This window comes from Calonectris borealis, chromosome 24 (genome assembly GCF_964195595.1).
Source record: "Calonectris borealis chromosome 24, bCalBor7.hap1.2, whole genome shotgun sequence".
NCBI classification, from domain to species: domain Eukaryota; kingdom Metazoa; phylum Chordata; class Aves; order Procellariiformes; family Procellariidae; genus Calonectris; species Calonectris borealis.
This window is the reverse complement of record NC_134335.1, coordinates 324,331-351,814: the sequence shown is the minus strand read 5'-3', so window position 1 is coordinate 351,814 and position 27,484 is coordinate 324,331. Positions and strand designations below refer to the sequence as shown.

The window sequence follows — 27,484 nt, the reverse complement described above, 5'->3', positions numbered from 1 at the left end:
TGCCGAGCTAAGCAGCTGTTAGTGCAACAGATGGCAAACGATCCAAAAACGAGAAGCCCTGGGCAGAAGCTGAGGGGGAGAGGGAGCTGCTGAGTAGTCAGCTCAGGGGGGAGCTGCGTGCATTTTTAAAGATCAGTATGTCGTAGCTGCTTATTAGGTTTCTCTGAATAAATCTAAGCAAAGTGATCATCTAGAGTAGAAGTACTAACTCTTAAAAGCCCGGTTCCAGCAACCTACAGTAGTCTTTCTTGGCCTCGATGTTTCTTGTAGGCCCTTCTCGAGTATAAAGCTGGCTTCTGAAGATAAAGTTGGTCTTGGTCTCTCTCTTTTTTTAACTTTACACGGTGATGATTTGTCAGTTATGGGCAGGAGTAAAATCTATTGGGGTTTTGCATCTGATTGGGGGACTGCTTCCTACTGCTTTCCTCTTTTCCCTCTCCCCGTTCCTCCACCCCAAACTTACCCTTTTCTGCAGTCCTCTTTAGCTACCGGAAAGGTAGGTGAAATACACTTTCAGAGAATGCTTCCTTTTTATTTAAACCTTTAGTTCCCTTAATGGCACTAGTGTTGAAAATCACTAGCGCATATTTTAAATAGATAACGCTTAAGCTTTTGTCTCTGAAATGAAGAAGCGTGTGCTTCTGTATGTCTGGCCTGGTATAGAAGAAGCTCAGGCCCTCACAACTACCTGTTTGGGGGAGTTCTTTTAGTAAGAGATATTTCAGAATCCTATGATGAAAACATGGAAAATTGCGCATTTCTTTTAACACCTCAGTAAACGCAAGCCCTTCATCTTAAAGGCCAGCAGCTACAACGCTATCAAACAGCTTCATTTACTTCTGGCTTCTGCTGGATCAGTTAGCACCAAATGTTTGTCTAATTCCAGTTGACTCTGATTTTTACGATCTCAGTGCCTTGATAACATGGCTTCATGAGCGAGTTTGCTTCCCAGTAGCAGGTAGAAACTTACCTTGTAATTCCAAATGAGTAAAACCTCATGTTCTTTTGAGTTTATCCTCTCTTGGATAACTGAGGCTTAGAAGGCTGATTCTTACAAAGCGCAAGCTAAGCTATAATTTAACTCTTTTTAGGTTGTTTAGAAGTTTCCGTTACACGTTTCCCAGCCTCATTTTGGTACCTTTCTTAGGAATACTGTCTGTCCTCATCTTCTGAAATCTAGGGACAAGAGAGCGATTCATCAGAAACTTCAGTCCGAGGACCACGAATAAAACATGTTTGCAGGAGAGCAGCTGTTGCGCTGGGCCGCAAGCGAGCAGTGTTCCCTGATGACATGCCCACTCTGAGTGCCTTACCGTGGGAAGAACGGGAGAAGATACTGTCTTCCATGGGGAATGATGGTGAGTTAAGATTTTTAGTTTTCATCTGTGGATTCCTACAAAGTCAGCTTTTGTTGACTGCTTAAAATGAGGACTTCAAGTGGTTAATAAGGGAAAGTATGTTAAACAACTCCGGGCTCTCTGTTATAATGCCACTCAAACAGGGTTAGTCTTTTTAACCATTGGTAATTGTTATAAGCATGCGTTCTGCACCAAACTTTTGTTCTGCTGAGGGGTGTGTGTACATACACACTCACATGCACCCCTTGTCTGGCTCTGCAGATGAACTTATGCTTAATGGAATAAGTTCCATTAGCAAATGAGAGGCTCCTGAAACGTTCTTTGACATCAGTGAATTCACATTAGAAATGTTTTTTGATAGATAAGTCATCGATAGCTGGCTCAGAAGAGGCTGAACCTCTTGCTCCTCCTATCAAGCCAATTAAGCCGGTTACCAGAAACAAGGCACAGCAAGAACCCCCGGTGAAGAAGGGCCGACGCTCAAGGCGCTGTGGGCAGTGTTCAGGCTGTCAGGTTCCAGAGGACTGTGGTGTCTGTACTAACTGTCTAGACAAACCCAAGTTTGGTGGGCGCAATATAAAGAAGCAGTGCTGCAAGTAAGTGTGTGTTTGAGAAATTGTCTCATCCCTGCGCTGGGTGGGGTAAGCACACCCACACTCAGGGACAGGGAACAGCAGATTTACCCTATAGCACAGGCTTTGAGTGAATTTGGCCTGGGCTGAGGCTGGATCACAGCAGGGGATTGCAAACAGTTTAATTTAAGAGTCAAGATCCCGATTTGAGGTGTGCTTGTTACGGGCTCTTTTTCTGAAGTTCACTTCTGGTTTATTCTCCCCAGTGTGACGACAGTGGCGTAGCATTGAAAAGCTTTTGGTATGAGACCAGTGGCTTTCATTAGGCAGGGTTTGTGCAAGGCAGGCAGTGTATACATAAATCTCTCTCTCTTACTCTCCCAAATCGCATTTATGAAGACCTTGTGTTTTCAAGATGATGATTATCTGGTGTATATACAGTTCATATAACAAAGATGTCTCTGGATGTCCTTAAGAAATACCACCCTTCCTTGATTTTTCCTGTCATTTTTTATACATATCACTTAGCCTGAACCTTTTGCTTTTTTAATTGCCGCGTTAAATTGATTTTACCAGACTAGATAATCTGTCTGAAAAGGCAGCAACTGAAGGGGCACCAATAAAGATTGTTGTGGTATGAAAACTATTTATAAAACATAGCTGTGAGAATTGCTATGTAGTGCTCATCTGCCTGAAAACACTCTGCAGACTACAATCTGTGAGTAGTCTCACTCTTAGCAGCTTTGCCCAGGCCTCGGACTAGGTTTCAAAACCATGGGCCCTGCTACAAGGATGACGGCAGAAACAAAGCCTAGCCCAACTTATAGAAGACATCATGTGCTAAACATAAGAAAAATACGAAATAAAGTTGAACTCTTACAAAAAGGCCTGGTCACCTAATCCGATTCCGCTCCAGGAGTCACTATTTTTGTCTGAAATGGCCTAAGTTTGGATTACGTGAAACCTACAGTTGAGAGAGTTTGGTGTGGTTTCTTAGAGCTCTTGGAAGTATTCTGATACTTCTCAAGCCTAAGATTTACCAGTGAAGCAGTGTTGTTATGTAAGCGGTTTTATTAACCTCAAAATTGTGTTGAGAGTGTGGAAAACCAAAAGGAAAATGCAGAGGGAAATAAGAAGTCTCTTTTAGATGTCTCTTTTCCAAGATTGCTTGGAAAAAGGTAGTGGGTGTATTAATAATGGTTTTTCGTACAGTTTTTCATGTTGAATATTTACAAACTGCCTTCTTAATGTCTGCATTTTTCTTCTGATTTCACGACATGTTCTTTCTTTGTAGAATGAGGAAATGCCAGAATCTACAGTGGATGCCTTCGAAAGCATATCTCCAGAAGCAAGCTAAAGGTAGGCTAAAAGACTTGGCTCGAGCATAGCACAAGAGAGAAATCTTCATCTCTTAAATTTTGCTCTTTGTGCTGTCATTGTGGCTACACTGAGCTTATAAAAGGTTAGTCTGCAACCAAATGTTAACAGGGAGCCTGCCTGTTCTAGTGCTGTCAGGTAAAAGTTGCAGGAGAGATGCGAGTACAGGCAGCATCTGTACTCCCTAACAGTGGCTGTCTCTTTCAGCCCTGGACTTGTAGTTTTTCCTTCCTTTTTTAGGGAGCTGCTGCTGATGGCTGGTCAGTCTCCCCTCTGCCCTTCAGGTGAAGCATTTCTCAGAGGTTTGCCTGTTCCCGAGTGACACGGGGCCTGATGAGTCTCTTGCAGCCTCCTTGTCTCTGACATAAGGCTTAAGTGAGCCGTCATTTGTGTTCTGTTAAATCCCCGCGGTCTTGGTACTGGACCTCTGGAGGTCCAGCGTTAGTATGGAGGTCTGCGTGTTGGTGTGACAGCGGTCAGGCAGCTGCCTGGAACTCCCTGAACTTCACCGTACAAAGTCTGCTTTCTCCTTTGTGCAGTTAAGCTCTGAATCTGCTTTACTACAGAAGGGTTTTGCTTACTGCTCTGTCAGAATAGAGGCCCAAGGTATTAGAACACGGATTGCAACATAAGCCAAGTGCATTAATTTTACGAACAAAACGCTTAGTTTTTTTGAGTACCGTTTTTTCCTTTGTACGACAGAATGACAAAATTCTGACATCAAAGGATCTGTTTCCTTATTTTAAAAAAGCAGCAAATCATTTGAAGTCACACCATTTTATCTGTGTTGCTTTATTGATGCTTCTTCTTCCTAGCTGCAAAAAAGAAAGAGAAGAAATCGAAGACAAACGAAAAGAAAGAAAGCCATTCTGGAAAGAACCAGTTGGACTCTGGACAGAAACAAACTCCTCAGACTATCGTATCGAGAGAAGACAATGCCGTAAAGAAGAGCAGTGAACCTGCCCGTAAGCCCGTTGAGGAAAAGCACGAGGATGGGAATTCCTCCCTTCCAGTGTCGGAGCCCAAACAGGTCCCTGCATCGGGTACCAGGAAGACTGGCAAGCAGGCATCCCAGCCAGTACAGCTCCCTCCTTCTCAGCCACCGAGCTCAGGACCTTTGAAAAAAGAAGCACCTAAACTTACCACTTCTGAGCCTAAGAAAAAGCAGACTCCCCAGCCAGAAATAGGTAAATGGGACTGTTTATCCTCAATCTGTTTGAGTCACGTTAAGTAACAATACCACTAAAAGCCGTTGGATTTTAAAACTGATAAATGCTGTATGATCTGGTGAAATTACAGCAGATTATTTTGGAATTTTTTCTTAGAACTGGCTTCCTTTTTATTGAACTACAGTGTACGTTGGGGCGGGGAGAAAGATGGCCATCCTTATTGTGATGTTTAGTCATGTGGTCTTGGCAGTCTTGAAGTATATTTTCAATACTGTTAAGTCTGTTGACTGTTCACAGTCTGAATGTGAAACAGGAAGAATGTAATCTTTTTACTACAAAAATGTAGTCCGTTGTTGCACATAGTACAGAACAGCATGAACAGTGACCAACAAGGCAGCTCCAGGACTTCTGTGGCTTTGCACCCAGAATGCTTCAGATTTTTAGCAGAGCAAACTCTCCGGGTCATGCCTTGAGAAGACTGCTCAAGTCGTAGTTGGTGAGGTGCAGTCACAGAAGAGGCTGGAAAAATTCTAGTCTAAAATCCGTCGCACGTTACCCAGCTGATTTTTTTCCCTTTTTTCCTCTACAGGTGGCTGTTAGTTACTTGAAATACTCATAATTTTTCCCCCCTTCCTAGGCACAGAACAAAGCAAACAGAAAAAAATTGCTCCCCGTCCAACTTTCCCTGTGAAACAGAAACCAAAAGAAAAGGTGAATACAGTTTTTTGTACACAGTCAGTAAATTTCAAGAACCTGGAACTTCTGTCTGTCTAGAAAGTAGAACTGTATTAGTTAACCTTTTTTTTTTTTTTTTTTTGTACTTTTCCTTGTGGCAGTATGTGGATCCCAAAGTTCCTGGCATATGCCTAAGATTCGGTTTAGATGTTAACTCGTTCTCTAAGACTTGTGGGGTGAAGGCTAGTTTTTCCATAAAAAATAGAACTACCTTCGTCTCAGAAACAACTCCATTACGGGAAAAAAAAAACCCAACCCACAAACAAACAAACAGAAAAACAAAAAAAGAATTGTCTTGCTTAAATCTGAGACAGAAGTGCATAGGGACTAATTACACCCAGAGTTGCCCCACTGCAGCGAAATAACAACCAGCGCTCTGATGAGAGAGAACAACATGATGTTAGAGGAAAATGCAGCAAATTGAATTAGCAATGTAATTGTGTGTAGAATGCTCTTAAGAAAGGGTTTGCAGAATAGTTACTTTCTTGCAACTTTTACACATTCGTTAATTCTGTGATGGTTTGGGGGTTTTGTCTGTGAATTATCTCCGGCGTTTAATATAATTACTGGTTAAGTTTTAACGTTCGGGGTTGGGATTAATGCAGGCTCCTTTACTTGACTAGGAAAAGCCCCCTCCTATAAGCAAGCCAGAAAGCAGCACGCTGAATTTGCTCAGCACTCTGACTAACGGAAGCAGTTCCAAGCAAAAGCCACCTACAGATGGAGTCCACAGAATCCGAGTGGATTTCAAGGTAGAGGACAAAATGTTTTAAGTATTTGAATGTTACCTGGCTCTAAACACTGGAACTAGAGTCCCTCAAGAGTGCTGGCAGTGACTTCTAAGTTGTGTGTCTGGTACTGTTCAGAGAGAACTGCAAATAGGAGCCTTCATGACAAGTCACTCGGTTGATTTTAGAAGCTTGTTATACCTTTTTTTTCTTATAATTAGAGTACTGGATGAAGAGACACTTAAAGCTTTAAAACCTTAACTGTCAATGTGTGAGGATGAGCAAGAATTTGAGGTTTATGAAGAATTATTCCATTAAGATGGAACTATAAAACCTTACCACAACTTGAGCCAACAAGATTTGGGGGAAAATGTTAGTAACTTGTAATTCACAACATTTTGGGTATATCCGGGGTTTTAAACTGATAAATCATGTACTTTTTTGAACAACAGTGTTGAAATAATAAAAATTAATATTTTCCTAATAATTTTTCAGTCCATCTATAAGTGTTGATACTGGAGATTATAGTGAGATCTCATAAGTGTTTTATACAAATATGGAGTTTTAATAAAGTATAATTCTTCTGAAATTTCACTTTCAGTAATAATTGTGCAATCGTGAAAAACTTTGTCTTGTTCCTCAGGCTTGCTTTCCATAGAAGGAAGGCTAGTGTCTTATTGAGCTCTCTTGGCAAGAACAGCGCCGAGATGTGACTATTCCAATATACACTATAAAGTAGACCAAGGTAGAAGTTGAAATGGTTTCAGTTTGAGACCACTTAATCACAGGCACAGAATGTATAAAGCAGCAATCAATGTGAGCACTTTGTACTGATGTTGTATTGCCTTATTCTGCATGGTGATGTATCCTTTTGTACTTTCAGGAGGACTGTGAAGTGGAGAATGTTTGGGAGATGGGTGGGTTAGGCATCGTCACCTCGGTACCTATTACTCCCCGGGTGGTCTGTTTTCTCTGTGCCAGCAGTGGACATGTGGAGGTAAAGCATTGTGTTCTGCTGTTGATGACTTAGTTACAGCGCCACGCTGTTAGAAAAATAAATAAATAAATAATATCACGACCTTAATCCCAGAGAAATTAAAATAATACCTGTAAATCTGTCCTTGCTAAACTTTGTCCCAAGATACTAAAATGCAAGGTATTTAAAATCAGGTTGGAAACTTCTGCCGTGCTTCCTTTGCAGGTGAACTGTATTAGACATAAAGAATAGCATATTTGAGAGCACTTGCATCTCCTCTCAATTTGGAATCCCACATCTCATGTAACGCAGGGGCTTTGCTTTCTTTTAACTTAAAATAAGAAAGACTGCCCGATAATGTTAAAGGGCTTTAGACAGTGTTGACTTTCCCAGGTATGTCTGTATCTGCTGAGAGCTGCAAACCATTACTGAAACATGACTGGAAAGATTCTGGTGCTGTATAAAGAGCTGGATTTGGGCTTAAGATGTGTTAAATGCGTTTCCAGGTATAGATAGGTGCCTTCTCAACATCTTCAGACCAGCTGTCCTGGGGAGGTGAGGCTAGCACTCTAGAAAAGGCTTGGTTATGATGAGTGAACAATATTTGGGGAAAAGGGGGTTAAGTTCTGTATGTGGACGTCAGTGCACTTGAGGACCGTGAAGGTCCAGTGGGGCATGGAGCCATCCCCTTCTCAGTCAGGTTGCTCAAGGGGACAAACAATTCTTCTGTCCCCTGTAGGATTCTTCTGTCCCCTGTAAGCCTGCGGTGTTCGTGCCCTAAGGACGGTTCTTTTTCCAGTATGACCGGCCTTGTAGGGCACACATAGAAATTAGAAGAGCTTTCACGTGGGCCACCTAAGCTGACTGGAGGGAGGAATGTCTCTCTTGGCTCCGCATATCCCTTCCTTCTGCACTAAGCTTTTCTCCTGATGCAGTTGGCTCATGTTACAGTGAGGGAGGGAGATCCTGAAGAGCCCTATAGGCCTTTGCCAGTACTCAGAACGCTTAGATAACAGGTACCGGGCTCCCCTTTGCTGCTAGATGCCTAGCCTGGGTGGACAAGCATGTATTTGGATTATCTGAAGTACGCGCACAGTTTCCCTCCTAAAATATGCCAGTAGATATCCTTGTTCTGTCAGTTGTAAAGCAGAATGCGAAGTAGTTCGGAGCGCGAGGGGGCTTGTTTGGGAATTCAGAGCCGCTTCTGACTTGCTAAAACCTCCCTCTCCCCCCTTGCAGTTTGTGTATTGTCAGGTCTGTTGTGAGCCTTTCCACAAGTTCTGCTTAGAGGAGAGCGAGCGGCCCCTGGAGGACCAGCTGGAAAACTGGTGCTGCCGTCGCTGCAAGTTCTGCCACGTGTGTGGGAGACAGCACCAGGCCACCAAGGTACCCCCAAACTGCCGGGAGCCCCGGCGGGCGCCCCCCGCGCTGCTCCCAGAGCTCCTCTCGCTCCGGAGCTCAGCTAGTGAGCGCATGCCGGGGAGCAGGGAAGCGCAGTCTCTGCGCGAGCGCTGCCGTGCGCTGGGGAGAATGCCTCTCGAGTTGCTCCGTTGCAACTTCTTCCTCTTGCCCTGAATGGGGGATCCAACATAAAACCAAATGTCCAGGATTTTGCATCCCTTTGAAGGGTCTCTGTTCCAATGTTTTTTCCCCTTATTCTTGTAGCAGTTGCTGGAGTGTAACAAGTGCCGAAACAGCTATCACCCTGAGTGCCTGGGCCCAAACTACCCAACAAAACCCACCAAGAAAAAGAAAGTTTGGGTGAGGGATTTTGTTTTCTTTTTTGGGTGATTCACCTGTTGACTGATCGTAACACTATATGTGCCAGAGCTCTGCAGATTACTTGCTGTGATGTAATTGCTTAGCGTTTTAAGGCAGGGTGCCTGTTGCGTTGGAAGGTACATTTGGAAATAGATAATGAGGCGGGTTGTTGATAAGGTTCTGAACAAGCAGGATTTTTAAAGAGATTACACCTTTTTTAGTTGTAGTAATTCTTCTGATCATAGTCCCGGAACATGGAAGAAGCTCTTTAGAATGTAAGCATTTACCTGGTTAACAAACTTACCAATTGATACTGGTATTGAGAGACAATTTGGATTAATGCACTATTTCGTGTCTTTCAAGTTTTTGTTCTAAACAAGTGTGAAAGCTTTGCCTATAGTGTATCTGGTACTAGTAGTTTTTAGGTGTTTTCTACTACAATATCCTCAGAGTTGGAAAACTGTTAAAATAAGACTTCATATTTTAGGTCAGAAGAAATGCCTAAAGTACATATGCTGTTTTATATTTTCTTCAGTGCACATATGAAGGACAGAAAACCTATGCTGTGATTTATTTTCTTTTTTTTTTCCTTCTTGCATTATCACCATCTTACCATAATGGGAAGGAGCTCTTTTCTTTTTAGTGAAAGTTTTGGTATTTGAAACTCCTTATTCTGTTGTATAAGGTCTCTGCACTGACTAAATAATAAAAACCATGAAATGTATCATTAGGACTAAAGCACAGAAACCACTGGATAAAAGCAAATAACTCTTGCCAAACACATTCCTTTTCCAGATATGTACCAAATGTGTTCGCTGCAAGAGCTGCGGATCAACAACACCAGGCAAAGGGTGGGATGCGCAGTGGTCTCATGACTTCTCGCTGTGTCATGATTGTGCCAAACTCTTTGCTAAAGGTACATGAAGTTGTAATTCTTTACAGCAGGAGCCTCTTCAGATGCTCAGTTTTGAATTAGACAGCGTCAGCATAGAGTGAACGGAGGGCCTGCAGGGCGGGTGAGCTTGTCACGGTATAAACAGGAGTGAAAGCTGTGTTCGGGTCAAGCATGAAAGCACGTGTAATAGCTTCTGTAGGAAAGCCAGGTTCTTAGATTTTACAGTGGCTAACAAAAGTCACCTCTGCTTTATTGTAAGAGTTTGAGGTTTCCAGAATTTAAACACTATGCCATATAAAGCAATTATTACACACCTATTGGCCCAGGGTTTCAAGTAGCAGTTGAGAAAAAGACATTTTAAAGGACTCCTGACTTAAAAGCAACAAAATTCCTACTGTAAAGTGGTTGTTCCTTCTTGTGTTAATTACTGTAACGTGACGCCTTTGAACGTAGGAGGGGCACTCTGGGGAAAAAAACCTCAGGATAGAAAACCTTGACTGTTCCACCTAATTTCTTGCCTGTATGTCATCTTTGTCCTTTCGTTTTACTCTGTAAAGCTAATTGCATATAGTATTTTGTTAGTCTCACCATCTGCAAAAAATGGGTACCCAGTAACGGCATTCTAGAGTAGTGGTCTTCCAAGCAGGTTATTTTTGCGGCCATTGTATGCAGTGTTGTGAAAGTAGATGTAACGTATTGGCAGCTTACTGGTGGGGGTTTTCAGAGAGCTGCTTTCTTAGCACACTAGTAAGTAACCACCTAGCCTATAAGTTGTGTGTGGCAGCTGAACTTCTGATAAAAATCATGTCTTGTTTGCAGGAAATTTTTGTCCTCTCTGTGACAAATGCTATGATGATGACGACTATGAGAGCAAGATGATGCAGTGCGGGAAATGCGACCGCTGGGTCCACTCCAAATGTGAAAACCTTTCTGGTACGGCAAATCCTTATCTCCTCAGTACTTAAGAACACGGGGCAGCTAGTAGACCAAAGCAATCCTGTTTTGGACCTTTCTACTAGAGTCTTACATTAACACCCTCACCTGTTGTGACCTACCTGAAAAATACCTGTAGAATGGCTACAGGTAAACCAGTACTAATATCAATGACATCCTGAAAGCATAGGACTTGCCTCAATGCAGTATCGCTGTTAGTTGCACAAGATGCTTTTGTTACGTGCAAAGTGTTTCAGTTAGACAGTAAGTGCAGAGTAGGGTTTTTTCCCTATATCCATCCTTCAGTAAAGTAGTTCAGATTGTTACTTTATTTTTTTTGTCTCCAGATGAAATGTACGAGATACTCTCTAACTTGCCTGAGAGTGTAGCATACACCTGCATTAACTGTACGGAGCAGCATCCTGCAGAGTGGCGTCTGGCACTGGAAAAGGAGCTGCAGGTTTCCTTAAAGCAGGTTTTAACAGCCCTGTTGAATTCTAGAACTACGAGCCACTTGCTGCGGTATCGACAGGTAAGCTGGAGCCTCGCATCCCGTTAATATATTCTGGCTTGAAGTGTTGCCTGGCATTCAGCTGAATTCTGGTATTGCTGTGCATCATACTGCAAAAGTGTCTTTATCGTACTTAGAACAACATGTACTGTGGTTTTTGTTTTCTTTCTTTTGTTCATTCCTATGGAAACAAAGAAGTGGGTATCTATGATACAACTAGTGAGGCTAAAAGAAAAAAATAGGGTAAAGTTCTTCAAGGAATGGGAGGATTTAGCTCTGTGATGGTGTCTTTTTGACAGAAGAACAGGATCTTAGTCTTGAAATACATACTCAGAAATAAGACTTCTGAAAAATGAGTTTGATCCTTACAGCTGATCACTCTGCTCTGCTGAGTGCTTTACAGATCATCAGCAGAAAGCTGGTTAAGATCTTTTCATTTTTGTCCCTACGTTTTGGACAGGAATTCAGAACTTGAGTCTTCTCTCTTTCGTGTTAGCGAGAATCTCTGGGCCAATAAATGTGCATGGGAATATGTCGTGAGTAGCAGCCATGCTTCAATAGCCAATGTCCCTCTCTCTGGTTGCTGATGTTAACAGGCAGCAAAACCGCCTGATTTAAATCCCGAGACGGAAGAGAGTATCCCATCCAGAAGCTCTCCTGAAGGTCCCGATCCTCCTGTCCTAACAGAAGTCAGTAAACAGGAGGAGCAGCAACCTCTGGATCTGGAAGGAGTGAAAAGAAAAATGGATCAAGGATGTTACACTTCTGTGGTATGTCAAAGTTTTAGTGTTCCACTCTAATAATAGATCCTGTGAATTGCTTTATGACTGAGCATGCTTAAGCCTTTTCTTTACGAACAAGGAAACAGGTTAACGTGCTGCTAAAAATAATTCCGGCTGGCACTCATGTTAACATTGGCCCAACAATTTACACTGTTGTAGGGCTCTCTTTAACCAGCCGTGATACTTGGTTAAATCCCTTTTGCTCTTAGTGAGATGTTTATGTTGACAGAAACAGGACAGGTCACCCTTCATGTGCCAATTCTAACTGAAGGCCTAGCCAAATAACATTGATGGTAGTCAGTTATCTGGAAACTAACAATTCATGTGTGGAGGGATGATCTCTTTAGCGGTCATTTATACAAAATGCTAACGTTGACCGAATCAGTTTACTTTGTAGGAAGCAGCCTTTTCCTCTTTTTTCCCTACAGAGCCTGTAATCTTGAGGAAGACTGTATATTGCAAAGTGCTAGGCAAACGTGCTCTTGCCGGGTTTTGGCCAAATACTTGTGAGGTAGCTCCCTCAGCCGATTTAAAATTGGTCAGCAGTCAACTCCTGGTAGAAAGAAGAAGTGAACAGTTATAGGTGTAGCGGTTCTGCCAGCCAGTTTGCAAATGCATAGGGCTGTTTGTTTCTTTACGGCCAAATTCTTTTTCTGCTTTTAAATCAATGTTCTGGTTCACTCCTCTAGTCATCTGGATGCTCGCTTGATGCCTTAAAAAATTAGTGGATGGTATAGCTGTACAAGAGACAATCCTGTTAATGTGAAATTTTGTGGCTTTCTTATAGTTGGATTTTAGTGATGATATCGTGAAGATAATTCAAGCAGCCATTAATTCCGATGGAGGGCAGCCGGAAGTTAAGAAAGCCAATAGCATGGTCAAGTCCTTCTTTATTCGGGTGAGCTGGACTACAGTTATTTTGAAACCTGCTGGGTATCATACCGCTGCTTGTTGCTGTTGGAATCCAAAGGGTCCGTCACACTTACCATTGCTTGGGTATTTCCAGGAATAAAATAATACATTGTCAGAGTTGTTGATGTTAATGAAATCTTACTAGTTGTGCATTTACAGTAGATCTTGACTGAATGTCTTTTAATTTGGGGGTATGTTGTATAAGATTTCTAATGGAGTGTTGTTTTCCTTCAGCAAATGGAGCGTGTTTTTCCATGGTTCAGTGTAAAAAAGTCCAGATTTTGGGAGCCAAATAAAGTAACAAGCAAGTAAGTAATTGTTCTGTGTCTGACTGCGACACCCTGCAGTTTGCCAGCTGTCCAAGCAAAAAGTATCAAGAGAGCCTGTTTGTGGGGTTGGGTTTTCTGTTTTTCTTTTTTCTTTTCTTTTCTTTTTTTTTTTTTTTTTTTAAAGAAGTTAAACAGTAATCCCATTCCCAGGTTTTGTATAAGCTTCCTTGTTCTAAAGCAGGGTAACCTAGAACTAGGTATATTGTGCGTTGGCTTGTCAGTCCTGTCCTTCCTCTCCCCTCCTCCTCCTCACCCCCTTTTGGTGTGGCCCTCCTTCTGCATCTGTTACCCTCAAAAGAGACAGACAGCCACATCACAAACCTTGAAATGTAAGTGACCGGTCGTAGCCTTTCTTGAACGCATGTGTGGACTGTAAGTAATTAAATGAGTTGTTATTGTATATTGAATGTCAGTAGTGCTGGTAGACAGGGCACAAGGTCCTCTGGTGTAGTCAGGTCTGACAGCTGACTCCTTGTTGCATTTCAGCAGTGGTATGTTGCCGAATGCAGTGCTGCCCCCTTCGCTTGACCATAATTATGCTCAGTGGCAGGAGCGTGAAGAGAACAACCGCACTGAACAACCCCCTCTGATGAAGAAAATCATTCCAGCTCCAAAACCCAAAGGGCCTGGAGAGCCAGATTCACCAACTCCTCTACATCCTCCGACACCACCTATCTCTAGTAAGAAAGCAGACTGCAGCGCTATTGGTCCCAAACCTAGAGCTCTTCTTTCCAAACCTCCTATCGCAAAGAGAGGGCGGCATTAGTTCTGTATGCGACTGAAGACTTTTGGAGACCTGAAATCATTCAGAGGCTGTTATATATGAGACATTTCCGAGCTGAGCTTGGGCCCAGAAATATGTTTGCACCCGCCTCTTTTCCCCCAAAACAAGGGCTGTGTAGAGGCTGATGTGTGCTTTTCCTTGCTTTACAGGCTGGCTATTGAAAACCCTAGGCTGCTGTTTGGCTCTTCTACCCTCTTCACTTACTGACAGTCTTTCCAGATGAATTTTTGCCTCCCTGACTTTCAAGAATAAACAGTGTTCTCTCTTTTAACTCTAAGGCTCTGACAGAAGCAGAGAGGATAGTCCTGAACTTAACCCACCTCCGGATGTAGAAGACAACAGGCAGTGCGCGTTGTGCCTGAAATATGGTGATGACAGTGCTAATGTGAGTATCTGGCACATGTCCATTTTGATAGGAGCTGATTTAAGCAGTACTATAGATTTGGTACTGTGGATAGGCTGGATGCTTTTTGTGTCTCATGGAACATTTGAAAAGAATGTTTCCTTCCCTTCTTTAGGATGCTGGACGTCTTCTCTATATTGGCCAAAATGAATGGACACATGTGAACTGTGCTTTATGGTCAGCAGAAGTATTTGAAGACGATGATGGTTCTCTGAAAAACGTGCACATGGCTGTGATCAGGGGAAAGCAGCTGGTGGGTATAAGTAAAGAATACTTTGTTAAACTTCACGCTGATTTACACAGAACCAAGACAGGAACCCGGCTAAAAGATTCCTTGTGTGTGTTTCTTCTGCTCTGTCCTCTCCTTGCATTTTTTTCTTAACGCTATATATAATAGAACTGACTGAAGATATTTGAAAATTTATTTTATCCTTGCTCAGTTCAGAGATACTGTGGAGACCAAAAGGAACTTGTAATGGGAGAATTGGAGTCGTGTTTTTCTCAGAAGCTCTTCAATTGCCAGTGCTATACCTTAAGCAGCTGATGCCATATCTGTAGTCACAACCTGTTTTTAGAAATAATACGGGCTATCTAAAGCATGGCCAAATGCTGTGTTAAAGCCCACTGCCTATCTCTCTAGTACAAGGACTTACCAGATCTTTTGTTGCGGTCTGAACTGATGACAGCAGAGGAACTCAAAGGAGAGAGAGCAAGCCTGTACCTGGTATTTTGACCTAGGTTAAATTTTATATATGTATAAAAGAAATAAAAATTGAAAGCAAGTATTGTCCCATTCAAGGTGTTGACCAAGGAGCATTTTCATGTTTGAGTGTAGATGAAAGATCTTGACATCTAGCTTGTACATAGCTACTCTGTTAAATACTGCAAAAAGAATGATGGTGCTGTCTTTTTTTCTGAACTCCTAAGCAGTCTTAGAAAGCAAAATAATCTTCCTGTTGTGAATTGGTTGCTGCTTACTTTCCAGAAGAATGAAAGGAGACTGGAGGCATGGCTAGAAATTAGTTTTTCCAAATTTTGTTTTAATACTGAGTCATTTGGTCCTAAATATTTATTAAAACGGCAGAAGCAGTGGAATAGGACTGCTCTTAGCCAGTAGTAAGCCACCCACATGGGAAATACTCTGTGCAGGAGACATAGTTGACATATTAATCGGTAAAGCTTGCAAATATGACACTTGGATATGGAGTACAAGCAAGAAAGTCTGAGGCCTGGAGGAACCAGTCTGCAAATGCAAAAGTTGTTCTGTGTGAGGGATCCTTCTTCCTTTCACCTCCTCCTCCATGTCTCACTTGTGCATGTGAGTCACGGTAGTGAAATGTTACAGCAATGAAGTGGGAGGTCAGGCATTACTCTAAACTTCTGTCTGTGCCGAAAAAACAACTGACAACAGTAATGGTAGCGTGGTTTTAGAAGGGATTAATTTTTAAGTTTTGTTGTTTGTTTGTTTGTTTGGGTTTTTTTTGCTTTTGTAGAGGTGTGAGTTCTGCCAGAAGTCGGGTGCCACAGTAGGCTGCTGCCTCACTTCCTGTACAAGTAACTATCATTTTATGTGCTCGCGAGCCAAGAACTGCGTCTTTCTGGACGATAAGAAAGTTTACTGCCAGAGGCATCGTGACTTGATCAAAGGAGAGGTGAGATTCTTCTTTCACACCCTGCCTTGTCTGAAGGTGGGGTTAGCCTGTAACTATGAGCACTTTTTAGAAGTTAATATTGAATGTGTTCCTTACTAACGAGGGCCAGAGCGCAGTGCTGTTAAAAAGAAGTCAGCCATACAACTGGCATGGGGAAGTTTGGCAAGTGGTACTGTGTGGCAGTTCAAAAACTAAAAGACCAAACTGAGGATCGAGTTAGACAGACTGCGTAGCGTACGTGCGGTGGTTCCTTTAAAATTAACGAGTGGTTTTGTGGATTCTTGTTCCAGGTGGTTCCTGAGAATGGGTTTGAAGTTCTTAGGAGAGTTTTTGTGGACTTTGAAGGGATCAGTTTGAGGAGAAAATTTCTTAGTGGCTTGGAACCAGAGAACATCCACATGATGATTGGTAAGATCTAGTCTCTGGACACTTGATCCACCTTTGGTGCTGGAATCTGGTTCACAGAGCTTCTCTGTTCCTCTTTCTGCTCAGGTTCAATGACAATAGACTGTTTAGGAATTCTGAATGATCTCTCAGACTGTGAAGATAAGTTGTTTCCCATCGGCTATCAGTGAGTATAAGCTGTTTCATGATTAGATGTCTTTTAGTACATTAGATGCCAAACCAGCACTGAAGTAACATATGTAAAAATGGACTGTAGCTTTCATACGCTGTTCAGGAATCTTGTGATTAAGCTAGGTGTGCGGCATGTTGTGTAAGGAAGCCTTTGTCCCATGTAGTTTTGAGAAACTGAAAATTTAAAGTAGGAATGCTGAGTTTTACTCGACTGTTGAGTAAATTGGTTTATGTTTGAATTATCTTCCAGGTGCTCCAGGGTGTACTGGAGCACAACAGATGCCAGGAAGCGCTGTGTGTATACCTGCAAGATCATGGAGTGCCGACCTCCGGTCATAGAACCTGACATCAACAGCACTGTGGAGCATGATGATAACAGAACAATTGCCCATAGCCCAGTCCCCCTTACAGGTAATCTTTTAAGGACTTTCTAAAAGTATATTCTCTACGTGGTTTTGCTGTAGCGTATCCTTACGAGAAAGCCAGGTAGTGGCTAGGACCTGTGTCTCTTAAGTCGATTTGGGCTAGAATCCACTTCAGGCTTCCAAATTATGTTACAGCATCTTTTTTTTTTTTTTTAAAAAAAAAAAAAAAGTATACTGGTAACTTTGAAAACTTGAGCCAAATGAAAACTACTGTAGTAATGCTTTCTAGTCTACAGATCTGAGATTTTTCCAGTGATCTAAAACTTGAAATTGTACTTCGTCACTGTTGTAATATGGGGGGTTGTTAAATACCGTGTTGAATAGTAGTATTGCGCTGCTTCTGTATTTCCAAATTGCTTTCTCTGTATCCGTAGGTGAGTTAAAAAAAAAAAGAATTAAAAAAAAACCTCAACCCTATCCTTTTCAGTTCCCAGAAGGTTGAGGCTGTGGAAGATTTTTAAAACATTTATAATAGTTGTCACTGTAAACATAGAATCTTAAACTTTATTAAAATATAATGGAATTTCATGTGTAAGCTGAGGGTTACTGCATGGCTGCAAGTATTTGAAAATATTCTTAGGAGAAGAAACCAGACGTTATCTGATGGCAAGGAAGCAGTAATCTTTGACTTTGTGTTTATTTAACAAATACCCTGATTCTCCAAGTGAAACCTGATAGCAATATATACTTTATCAGATCATAGCTTTTAGGATTCAGTGATGGCTTACACTGTTGTTTCTCTTTTATACAATAACAGAAACTCTACCTAAAGACAGCCGAAATACACCTGAAATTGTAAACCCACCATCACCAGATCGTCCCTTGCATTCTCAGACCTCTAGTTCCTGTTACTATCCAGTGGTCTCAAAGGGTCCCAGGATCAGGATGCCAAGTTATCCATCCACACAGAGGTCTCCCGGCTCTAGGCCGTTACCCTCTGCAGGTATTTCAAGTGCTGTTGACTTTGATTTTTGGTTTTTGGGGAGGGTTTTTTGGTTTGTTTTGGAAATATTTTTGGTTTGGTTGGTGTCTTTTTTGACTGCATTCAGAATGTGGTGTTTAGTTTTTTGTTTCTAGAGAAAACAGTGAAATGGCAACAGGTTTGAGGGAAGGAAAGGTCTGAAAACATACAGTAGAGATGGTCTGTCAAGAAATGCATGACTGAAACAAAAATTTCCCTGGGGTGAAGAAAGCAGTGTTTGGGCAATATAATAGCAGTAATACAGAAGAGCCGTAATATAAGTTAAAGACTTGATCATCTCAGTCAGTATTTTTCCAGAGAGAATCGGAAATCTGGTATTGTAATTCAGCTGTTGTTTCTGTATGAATGAGTCGCGTTTTGTTTTAAACTGATGTTGAAAATGCACAGCTAAAGTTGGGGTACAGAACCCTGAGATACAAACTTGTCAAGTCTACAAGGTGAATACTGATTGACGGTATCAGATTTTTAATACCTATCTCAAGTATCATCATTATGTTAATGGCTATTTGCCTGAAAGGTTTTGCTGGTTTTTAATTTCTTGTGTTTTGTGTGAAGGAATTGAGTGTGCATTGATTGTGAAGGTTTCAGATCACTTGACAGTCTTTCTTGCCTTATTTTCTCAGGAAGTCCTACCCCAGTGACCCATGAAATAGTGACAGTAGGAGATCCTTTACTATCCTCTGGACTTAAGAGCATTGGTTCTAGGAGACATAGCACCTCCTCTTTGTCACAGCAGCAATCAAAACTCCGGATGATTTCCCCTACGCGAGCTGGGAACACTTACTCCAGGCACAGTGTATCTTCAGTTTCCAGCATGGGGTCCTCTTCGGAACACGAACCGAGCGTCAAAAGTACTGACCGCTTTGTGGGATCAGTGAATGCGGGTACTCCAAGCGCTCCAGTTCAAAGTTGCTCTACCAGTTCAGGCTCCCAGAAAACAGGGGCTACAAGTGGAAGTAAAACTTACCAGCTGGATGCATCTCAGTCTGCGGAAGGAAAACATTCTAGCAGTTCAGATTCGATAGCCAAAGGTGCGCCTTCTAAGGGAGAGAAGATGAAAACGCTGACCTCAAAGGACCCAGATTATTCAGCTCATAATTTTGCTTCTGGAGGAAACTCCAAAGTGTCCACTCAACCAACCAGTTCATCGGGCGCAGAAATGAATGTTAAAATAGGAACTTTTCAAGAATGTTCAGGATCATTTTCTTCCAAAGAAGCAATATCCTTTCCATCTTTGCATCAGAGAGGCCCAAGGAAAGACAGAGATCAGCACATGGAACCTGTACAGCCAGAGAAAACGACTGTGGTTGATGAGATGGATGCGAAGAGCTTGAAATCCGCTGGAGTAAATAGCAGACCTGCTTCAGCAAGTGAGCAGGTAGTTTCTGCCCCTAGAGACAGGCGTCAGAAGGGGAAAAAGTTAATGAAAGATAGTTTTAAAGAGAAACATTCCCTGAAATCTGTTACAGATTCAAGTCAAGCAGTAGGCAGTGATGAAGGCAACCTGAAACCAGAATTTGGTAATCAGGGTTTGGCAACTGAGCAAACTAGCCAGAGGTTGTGTAATAATATTCCTGCTGAAAAAGCTGGCGAGAAGTCTCCACCTTCACAAGGGCCGTCTAAAGGTTCTGCGGTGCAGATCGAAGTGGCCTCTAAGGAATCGCAGGCACCTAGAAAACGCACCGTTAAAGTCACTCTGACTCCTCTCAAGATGGAAAGTGAAAACCAGTCTAAAAATGCACAGCAGGAAAGTGATGCTGAACCTCCATCTGCAGGAGCAGAACTGGCCGCTTTGGCAGAGCCCTCCTCAACTTCAGAAAGCCCGGAAGATAACCCTGTAGTTCAAGGAAGTCCAAACGAAGCGCCAGCACAGGAATCTCAAAATAATGCATATGAAAATTTGCCCGTTCAGGATAACAACTTGATGCTCCAGGATGGAACCAAAGCTCAAGAAGAAGGCTCATACAAGCGGAGGTATCCACGGAGAAGTGCTCGGGCCAGATCCAATATGTTCTTTGGATTGACTCCTCTGTATGGCGTGAGGTCTTACGGAGAGGAAGACATTCCCTTCTACAGTAACTCAACTGGGAAGAAGCGCGGGAAGCGGTCTGCAGAAGGACAAGTGGATGGCGCGGATGACTTGAGCACATCAGATGAAGATGACTTATACTACTATAATTTCACTAGAACGGTGGTTTCCTCGAACACGGAGGAGAGGCTTGCATCCCATAACTTATTCAGGGAGGAGGACCAGTGCGATCTTCCAAAAATCTCACAGCTAGACGGTGTGGATGATGGAACGGAAAGTGATACAAGTGTCACGGCAACAACAAGAAAAGTCAGTCAAGTAACTAAAAGGAGCGGTAAAGAAAACGGAACAGAGAACTTAAAGCTAGATAGAACGGAGGAAGCCGGAGAGAAAGTACAAGTCACCAAGAGCTCCGCTGTCCACAAAACCGACCCAAAGATTGATAACTGCCATCCTGTGAGCAGGGTTAAAGCGCAAGGTCAGGATTCGCTGGAAGCTCAGCTGAGCTCGTTGGAAACGGGCCGCAGGGCTCACGCAAGCACACCTTCTGACAAGAACTTACTGGACACTTTTAACACAGAACTTCTGAAATCCGACTCCGACAATAACAACAGCGACGACTGTGGGAACATCCTCCCTTCCGACATCATGGACTTTGTACTAAAGAACACGCCATCTATGCAGGCGTTGGGAGAAAGTCCGGAGTCCTCATCGTCTGAACTTCTAACGCTTGGAGAAGGCTTAGGTCTCGACAGCAACCGTGGCAAGGATATGGGTTTGTTCGAGGTGTTCTCCCAGCAGCTGCCAACTACCGAGCCGGTGGATAGCAGCGTCTCTTCCTCCATATCAGCGGAGGAGCAGTTTGAATTGCCACTGGAGCTTCCTTCCGATCTCTCTGTTCTGACCACTCGCAGCCCTACGGTGCCCAGCCAAAATCACAACAGGCTCGCCGTCATCTCAGAGTCTTCGCTCTCCTCCTCGGGAGAGAGGTCGATGCTTGCCTTGCCTTCCACAGAGTCTGGGGAAAAGAGAGTGACGGTCACAGAAAAATCTGCCTCAGGGGAAGGTGATACAGCTCTCCTGAGTCCAGGAGTAGAGCCCAGCCCCGAAGGACACATGACTCCCGATCACTTCATCCAGGGTCACATAGATGCAGAGCATATAGCCAGCCCGCCCTGCGGCCCCGTCGAGCAAGGGCACGGCAGCAACCAGGATTTAACGAGAAACAGCGGGACTCCGGGAATCCAGGTGCCGGTATCGCCCACCGTTCCCCTCCAGAGCCAGAAGTACGTGCCAAACTCCACGGACAGTCCCGGCCCCTCGCAGATCTCCAATGCTGCGGTGCAGACAACGCCGCCCCACCTGAAGCCGGCCGCAGAAAAACTTCTGGTAGTCAATCAAAACATGCAGCCGCTGTATGTCCTCCAAACTCTTCCCAACGGCGTTACTCAAAAGATACAGTTAACGCCTTCTGTTAGTTCTGCGCAGAGCGTGATGGAGACCAACGCTTCGGTGCTGGGGCCCATGGGGAGCGGGCTCACACTGACCACAGGGTTAAATCCGAGCTTGCCCTCGTCTCAGTCGTTATTCCCTCCCACGAGCAAGGGGCTGCTGCCCATGTCCCATCACCAGCATATACATCCCTTCTCCACAGCCCCTCAGACTGGCTTCCCACCAAACATCAGCAGTCCTTCGCCAGGTCTTCTGATCGGTGTGCAGCCACCCCCTGATCCTCAGCTCTTAGTGTCTGAAGCTAGTCAGAGGACAGACCTTGGTACCACCGCTTCTACACCAGCTGCTGCCCTGGGCAAGAAACGGCCCATATCTCGTCTGCAGTCACGGAAGAATAAGAAGCTGGCTCCCTCTGGAACCCCTTCTGCCATAGCTCCTCCTGATATGGTCTCCAACATGACCTTAATTAATTTTGCTCCTTCCCAAATTTCCAACCACCCGTTGGATTTGGGAACCATTGCGAATTCAACATCCCATAGAACCGTCCCCAATATTATCAAAAGGTCCAAGTCTGGGGTCATGTATTTCGAGCAAACGTCTTTGCTCCCCCAAGGTGGGACCACTACTGCAGTCGGCTCGTCTGCCAGTGTTATCGGGCCAGATGCCAGTCACCTCCCAGCGGGGCCTGTGTCAGGCCTAGCATCGAGTTCCTCGGTGCTGAACGTCGTATCCATGCAGGCCACAGCAGCCCCTACTACCGGTGGGTCGGTTCCTGGTCACGTTTTGGGACAAAGTTCGGTAACATTAACTAGCCCTGGATTATTAGGGGACCTTGGTTCGATAAGCAACCTCCTGATCAAAGCTAGTCAGCAAAGCCTTGGTCTTCAGGAGCAGCACGTGACTTTACCACCAAGTTCTGGGATGTTTTCGCAACTGGGAGCATCCCAAACTCCGTCTACGGCAGCGATGACAGCTGCATCGAGCATATGTGTTCTGCCTTCAGCACAGACGATGGGCATGACAGTTGCTCCGTCGTCTACGGACCCAGAAGGCTCTTACCAGCTTCAGCATATGACACAGCTCCTAGCCAGCAAAACCGGGGTTGCTTCCTCCCAGCTGGACCTTGGCACAGCTTCGGCAACGACGCAGTTGTCAAACTTTCCGCAGCTGGTTGATGTTCCCAATAATACTGGACTCGAACAAAACAAGGCTTCCTCGTCGGTGATGCATGCCAGTTCAGCATCTCCTGGAGGCTCCCCGTCATCTGGTCAGCAGTCTGCGAGTAGCTCCGTGCTGGGTCCCACAAAAATGAAGCCAAAAATCAAACGCATTCAGCCCTCGTTAGACAAAGGGAATGGAAAGAAGCACAAAACTTCTCATGTGTGGACCAGTTCCTCTGAAGCACACGTTCCCGACAGAGGGGCCATTGCTGTACCCCAGGTCTCGGCTACAGGGTAAGAGGATTGTTTGATTTTGCTCACCCCTGAGGTTTTGTAACAATGTAAGAAAGAATCTCGCGCTAGTTTTACAGCAAATTTTCCTTTTGAATGATAATTTCTAAGGTAAAAACCCTAGCTGCCAACAGAAAGCAAATCTCTCTAACGGAGTTAGTAGAATTTTTACCTCTGGAAAGGGAAGGATTAAAAACCTAAGACTTTGAGGATCAGAGTTAGGAGGACTTTATTCATCATTGACAGCTCTGGCAAATTAAAGAGCGTTTTAGAGATATCAGTAGAGGAAATGGCACTAAAAGGGTGATGGGTTCTATTCCTTTATGTTGTTCACGTGTGTAAGTGCTCTAGAAGTTTTAATTGTACTATCAGCAGTGTGCTGAGGCCCCAGAATGACGCACCGTTATGGTGTTGCCTTGGTCATTCTGATTACAAAATTTAAACTGCATGCCACTTTCTGTGAGCTTAGTGTCTCTCCAGTGTGCGGTTTATTCTTCCTGCCCCTCTTCCCTCCTCTTTAGTCCCTACAGGCAAGAGGGACTGGGGAGGAACTGGGAGAACAGGGAGAATCTTTTTGTCAGAACAGCAGAGCGTGCACTTGTCTCTCGCAGTAGAGGATTGCTTTCCAGACCTTAAATGAAGATGACATTTGAATTGACTCTCTGAAATATGGATCTGTAGAGAGAGTAGGAGCTGCTGGTCTGTGTTTTACATGCAAAACTAGACAGTTTTATCGATGTAGTCCATAGCCCTGTCTTAATATCGCACTGCCAACAATTACGCATTTCACCAAAGACGTTGCACCGCTGACTTTCAATCGTGGCTGCCTGAGAGAACTCTCCAAAACGATTGCTGATACTAAAAGACAGTAACATCCAGCTTTTGGTAACTGAGAAATGCTTGTGTAATTCCGTGATCATCTTAATGTCTTGTAATAGGTCTGGTTCTTAAACCGTCGATCCAAAACCCTTTAGACAGCTTAACCTTTTAAAATAGCTTTTTTGTGTTGCTGACACTTGCCAATTTGTTTTAGTCTGTAAGTGGTTTTTGTAGCTGTTTCCACATTCCAGCATGCACCTCTTGACTCCTGAGCTCAGTGCTTGTGGTTGCTCAGGCATGTTTCTCTTGCACCCGGATTCATGCTCCTCCTTCCTCTTGAAGCGCAAGTCTTGATTCTGATGTGATGCTGGAAGTGTGATCTGGTTCCTCGTATCTTAGGACCAGTTGTTACTACTTCTGTAGCTCTGCTGAGCTGCTGAATCGCTGTGGCAACTCCCGCGGGATCTGTTACTGCTTTCCAGTCTCATTTATGGCACCTACGGCTCGGCAGGTATTATGAATGTTCCTAAATCTTTTTGTTCCAGGACTCCTGCTGTGAAGGCAGATACACAGGATGCAGCAAACGTAGATCAGCCATCACAGAAACAATGTGGCCAGTCTGCAGGGTAAGCATTACACAGACCTTTCCATCAGGTTCCGCTCAGTTGAGCGTGAGGAAATTTTTACAGAGAATGTGAGAAGTCTTGCTTTGCTAATTAAAATATCTTGGGAGCTTTCAGTCAGGTCACATTTAGTTGCAATATGGAGCCATTTTTTAAATTAAGTTGCATATAGCTCTGGGAAGCTTACTGCTTGCTGAGAACAAGACTACTCATACAGTTTCGGCTGATCATATGTCAGCATACGCCTTATTACTGAGTAGGGCTAATACATAGAACAGGTCACAGGCTGTATTAAATTAGACTGCTACCCACAGACTGATAGATGCCTCAAAAATAAATGCTACTGAGTAGAATCGTTTTACTTGTTTGTTTCCAACTGAACTGATGTTAGAACATTCGATCTGGAAAAAGGTTCTTGTACCTCTGTCTAGTTCTCAGATTTTGTAGGTGAGTGTTCAGGGCTGGTGGGGACGTGAGGTACGTTGTTAAATATTTCTCTTCGTGTTCACTTCCTTCCCTCCCAAGGCAAACGGCAGTCCTCCCAGAATCTCAATCAACACAGAACTCAACAAATGAACAAGAAAATGCAGGTATGTCACTTCTTCAAAAGCACCGAGTCTTGGGATTCTCCAGCACTGGGAAATTAGTACCTTGAAGTTCTGATTTTTGTGTGTCTCGTTCTCTCAGGAAAAATCTCAGAGCTAATAGTCACGTTATTCTTCCTTTGAAGGGAGCAAAGGTTTGTTTGCTATTAATAGATAATAGTCAAATAGTTATGTCTTTATTTTTAGTTTGTGGAAATTTCAGCACTTGAGATTTCACACTCTTACTACAACACCGTCTAGATTTTTTTTCTTGGACGGATTTACTGGTCAAAAAGCAAGTTAGTAATTTTCAGTTGTGGAACAACCAGTGGAAAAAACATCGTTCTACCCAATTTTCATCTTCATGCTGGCTTCTGTCTATTCTAGGCTCAAAAGCTCTCGAAGAAGAAGAGAGCACTTTCAGCTCCCCGCTTATGTTTTGGCTTCAGCAAGAGCAAAAGAGGAAAGAGTGTCTTGGTGAGAAGAAACCAAAGAAAGGTTTGGTTTTTGAGATCTCTAGTGATGATGGTTTTCAAATCTGCGCAGAAAGCATTGAAGGTGAGAATTGTGCGTTTTTTGGTTGTACTGGTGTTAGCTTTCCTTGCTAGAAGTAAACATACGACTTCTGAGGATCTGTTACTTGCTTTTTTTATAGATTTTGAAAAAAACCAAGCCTCTTGATTTACAGCCCTAGAACAATCCTGGTTCCTAGCAAAGTCTGGATTATATTGAAAAAGTTTGGTGGTTGGTTTTTTTTAAATCATTGTCCCATTTTGTTTTATCAACTGACCAATGGTGTTGAACCATATTTTGTCAAGAAATAGTCAGTGTGGATCAGACAGCAGTAGGGTATCTAGACTTTTCGTCCCGACCAATTGCTGAAGACGCTTACTTCCCTTTATGCCAAAGTGAATTTTGGAGAGGATGGAAGCAATTGGATCCAAGGATCTTAATTTATGGCCCAGGAAAGGATGCAGACTTCATATTCTCTAATTAGCTTATTTAAATATGAGCGTTTCGTTGGAAAACACCATACTGCACACGTACATAGGAGTCTACCGATGGTTTGTTGTTTCACTGAAAACCTGATAAGATGCAGCAAAATAAGAGGCAAAGTAAGGCACCTGTTTTGGCAATCCTCAGCACCCAGCGCTCGGACACTCTTTCACTCTCTTGTCTTCTGTTTGTGTGACTGCAGATGCCTGGAAGTCACTGACTGACAAAGTTCAAGAAGCCCGTTCTAATGCCCGCCTGAAACAGCTATCTTTTGCAGGTAATATCCAGTGCCAAACTCATTTCTACTGCGCTTTTGAACACGTGAGAGCAAACAGATCTTTCTGTGAGTGTCCTAGGGTTCAGAGTCTTAAGAGTTTCAGTTTAGCTGCTAACTGCTTTACGGAGGATAATTTCTTCCTGCTGAAATGATTGAAAACTCTTATGGGGAATGAACTAGCTAATACAGTGCTTCTGTGAGAGCAGCAGGCTAGCACGAAAGTTGTATTTAACAAGCTGCCGTATCCTCCTGCTCCAAGTCTGTGTTGTCAGTTGGGTTTTTTTGTTGTGCTCTATTTCTTGTTCCAGGTGTGAATGGTTTGAGGATGCTGGGAATTATCCACGATACTGTTGTGTTCCTGATTGAGCAACTGTACGGAGCAAAGCACTGCCACAACTACAAGTTCAGATTTCATAAGCCGGAGGAGGCCAATGAACCTCCTCTGAATCCACATGGCTCTGCTAGGGCTGAAGTCCACCTGAGGCAAGTGTGAGCTTTCTCATTGTTAAGGTTAACGGCCCGTTTGCTCAATTAACTAACTCCGTGGCAGGGTGTAAGCAACAAATCTCTACAGCACTAAAGCTCTCAGTTAAAAAGAAGTGTTAGCAACTTTCTCATTATATTGCATCTTCCCAGTCTGCACGTTTTTCTGTGCCACTTTGTTGCCCATTGCTTTGTTTAACAAAGCTTTCCTGGCTGGGGCTTTTGTTCACGGTTCTCAGAAGCTGTTGTGTGTTACCCTGATGCGTAGAAGGCTTTAAGAGAGGACAGACCGGAGAAGGTGTAAAGCGGTAAACGTGTCAAACTATTGCAGCAACCACATGTTTATTTTCAGTCAGTAAAACAAACTTCCTTTCCTCTCTTTAAATTGCAGGAAATCTGCATTTGATATGTTTAATTTCTTGGCTTCTAAACACCGACAGCCACCAGAATACAACCCAAATGATGAGGAAGAGGAGGAAGTACAGCTGAAATCAGCCCGGTATGCAGCAGGGCTTAAAGGTTCAAAGCGGAAAATAACGCTGTGGTGTTAAAACGAGCTAATCAGGCTTAGTTATGCATTGTGTTCTTTGAGGTGGTTTTTCAAGTTTAAAACTTGAAAGCTACCAAGCACTAGCAAATATCGAGGAGACTCCTACAATAGCAAGAGAACTGACAGCCGAAGGTGACCGCCAGACCGGTCTTCCTTTGAATGTTTCTTTTCCTTTCTAATGGAAAACAATCTGATGAGAAATTGGGCAGAAAAGGGAGGAAATGATCTTCTACATGTATATAAAAGCAGTGAATTAATTTTGATTGTGTTCTCAGTGGGCTGCGGTGTCACAGCGTCTAAATTACTACATCTTGGAAAGTATCCCAGATAATACATGGCACAGACTCTCAAACAAAGGTC

The 27,484-nt window shown here is 43.4% G+C and overlaps 1 protein-coding gene across 1 annotated transcript in view; it reads left to right on the top strand.

Annotated features, from left to right (window-relative positions):
• Window positions 1-27,484, top strand: part of KMT2A (lysine methyltransferase 2A) — a 46,963-nt gene that overhangs the window by 16,699 nt on the left and 2,780 nt on the right. The window contains exons 4-33 of the mRNA XM_075172777.1: window positions 1,181-1,358; window positions 1,720-1,954; window positions 3,225-3,289; window positions 4,123-4,494; window positions 5,114-5,187; window positions 5,835-5,963; window positions 6,823-6,936; window positions 8,155-8,301; window positions 8,581-8,676; window positions 9,472-9,592; window positions 10,391-10,504; window positions 10,852-11,036; window positions 11,612-11,785; window positions 12,585-12,695; window positions 12,944-13,017; window positions 13,525-13,718; window positions 14,101-14,207; window positions 14,341-14,478; window positions 15,719-15,877; window positions 16,168-16,285; window positions 16,370-16,448; window positions 16,704-16,864; window positions 17,636-17,821; window positions 18,484-22,795; window positions 24,157-24,237; window positions 24,760-24,824; window positions 25,206-25,376; window positions 26,017-26,091; window positions 26,400-26,574; window positions 26,966-27,073. Of these exons, the coding sequence (XP_075028878.1) occupies window positions 1,181-1,358; window positions 1,720-1,954; window positions 3,225-3,289; window positions 4,123-4,494; window positions 5,114-5,187; window positions 5,835-5,963; window positions 6,823-6,936; window positions 8,155-8,301; window positions 8,581-8,676; window positions 9,472-9,592; window positions 10,391-10,504; window positions 10,852-11,036; window positions 11,612-11,785; window positions 12,585-12,695; window positions 12,944-13,017; window positions 13,525-13,718; window positions 14,101-14,207; window positions 14,341-14,478; window positions 15,719-15,877; window positions 16,168-16,285; window positions 16,370-16,448; window positions 16,704-16,864; window positions 17,636-17,821; window positions 18,484-22,795; window positions 24,157-24,237; window positions 24,760-24,824; window positions 25,206-25,376; window positions 26,017-26,091; window positions 26,400-26,574; window positions 26,966-27,073 (8,318 nt within the window). The remainder of the gene's footprint in view (window positions 1-1,180; window positions 1,359-1,719; window positions 1,955-3,224; window positions 3,290-4,122; window positions 4,495-5,113; window positions 5,188-5,834; window positions 5,964-6,822; window positions 6,937-8,154; window positions 8,302-8,580; window positions 8,677-9,471; window positions 9,593-10,390; window positions 10,505-10,851; window positions 11,037-11,611; window positions 11,786-12,584; window positions 12,696-12,943; window positions 13,018-13,524; window positions 13,719-14,100; window positions 14,208-14,340; window positions 14,479-15,718; window positions 15,878-16,167; window positions 16,286-16,369; window positions 16,449-16,703; window positions 16,865-17,635; window positions 17,822-18,483; window positions 22,796-24,156; window positions 24,238-24,759; window positions 24,825-25,205; window positions 25,377-26,016; window positions 26,092-26,399; window positions 26,575-26,965; window positions 27,074-27,484) is intronic.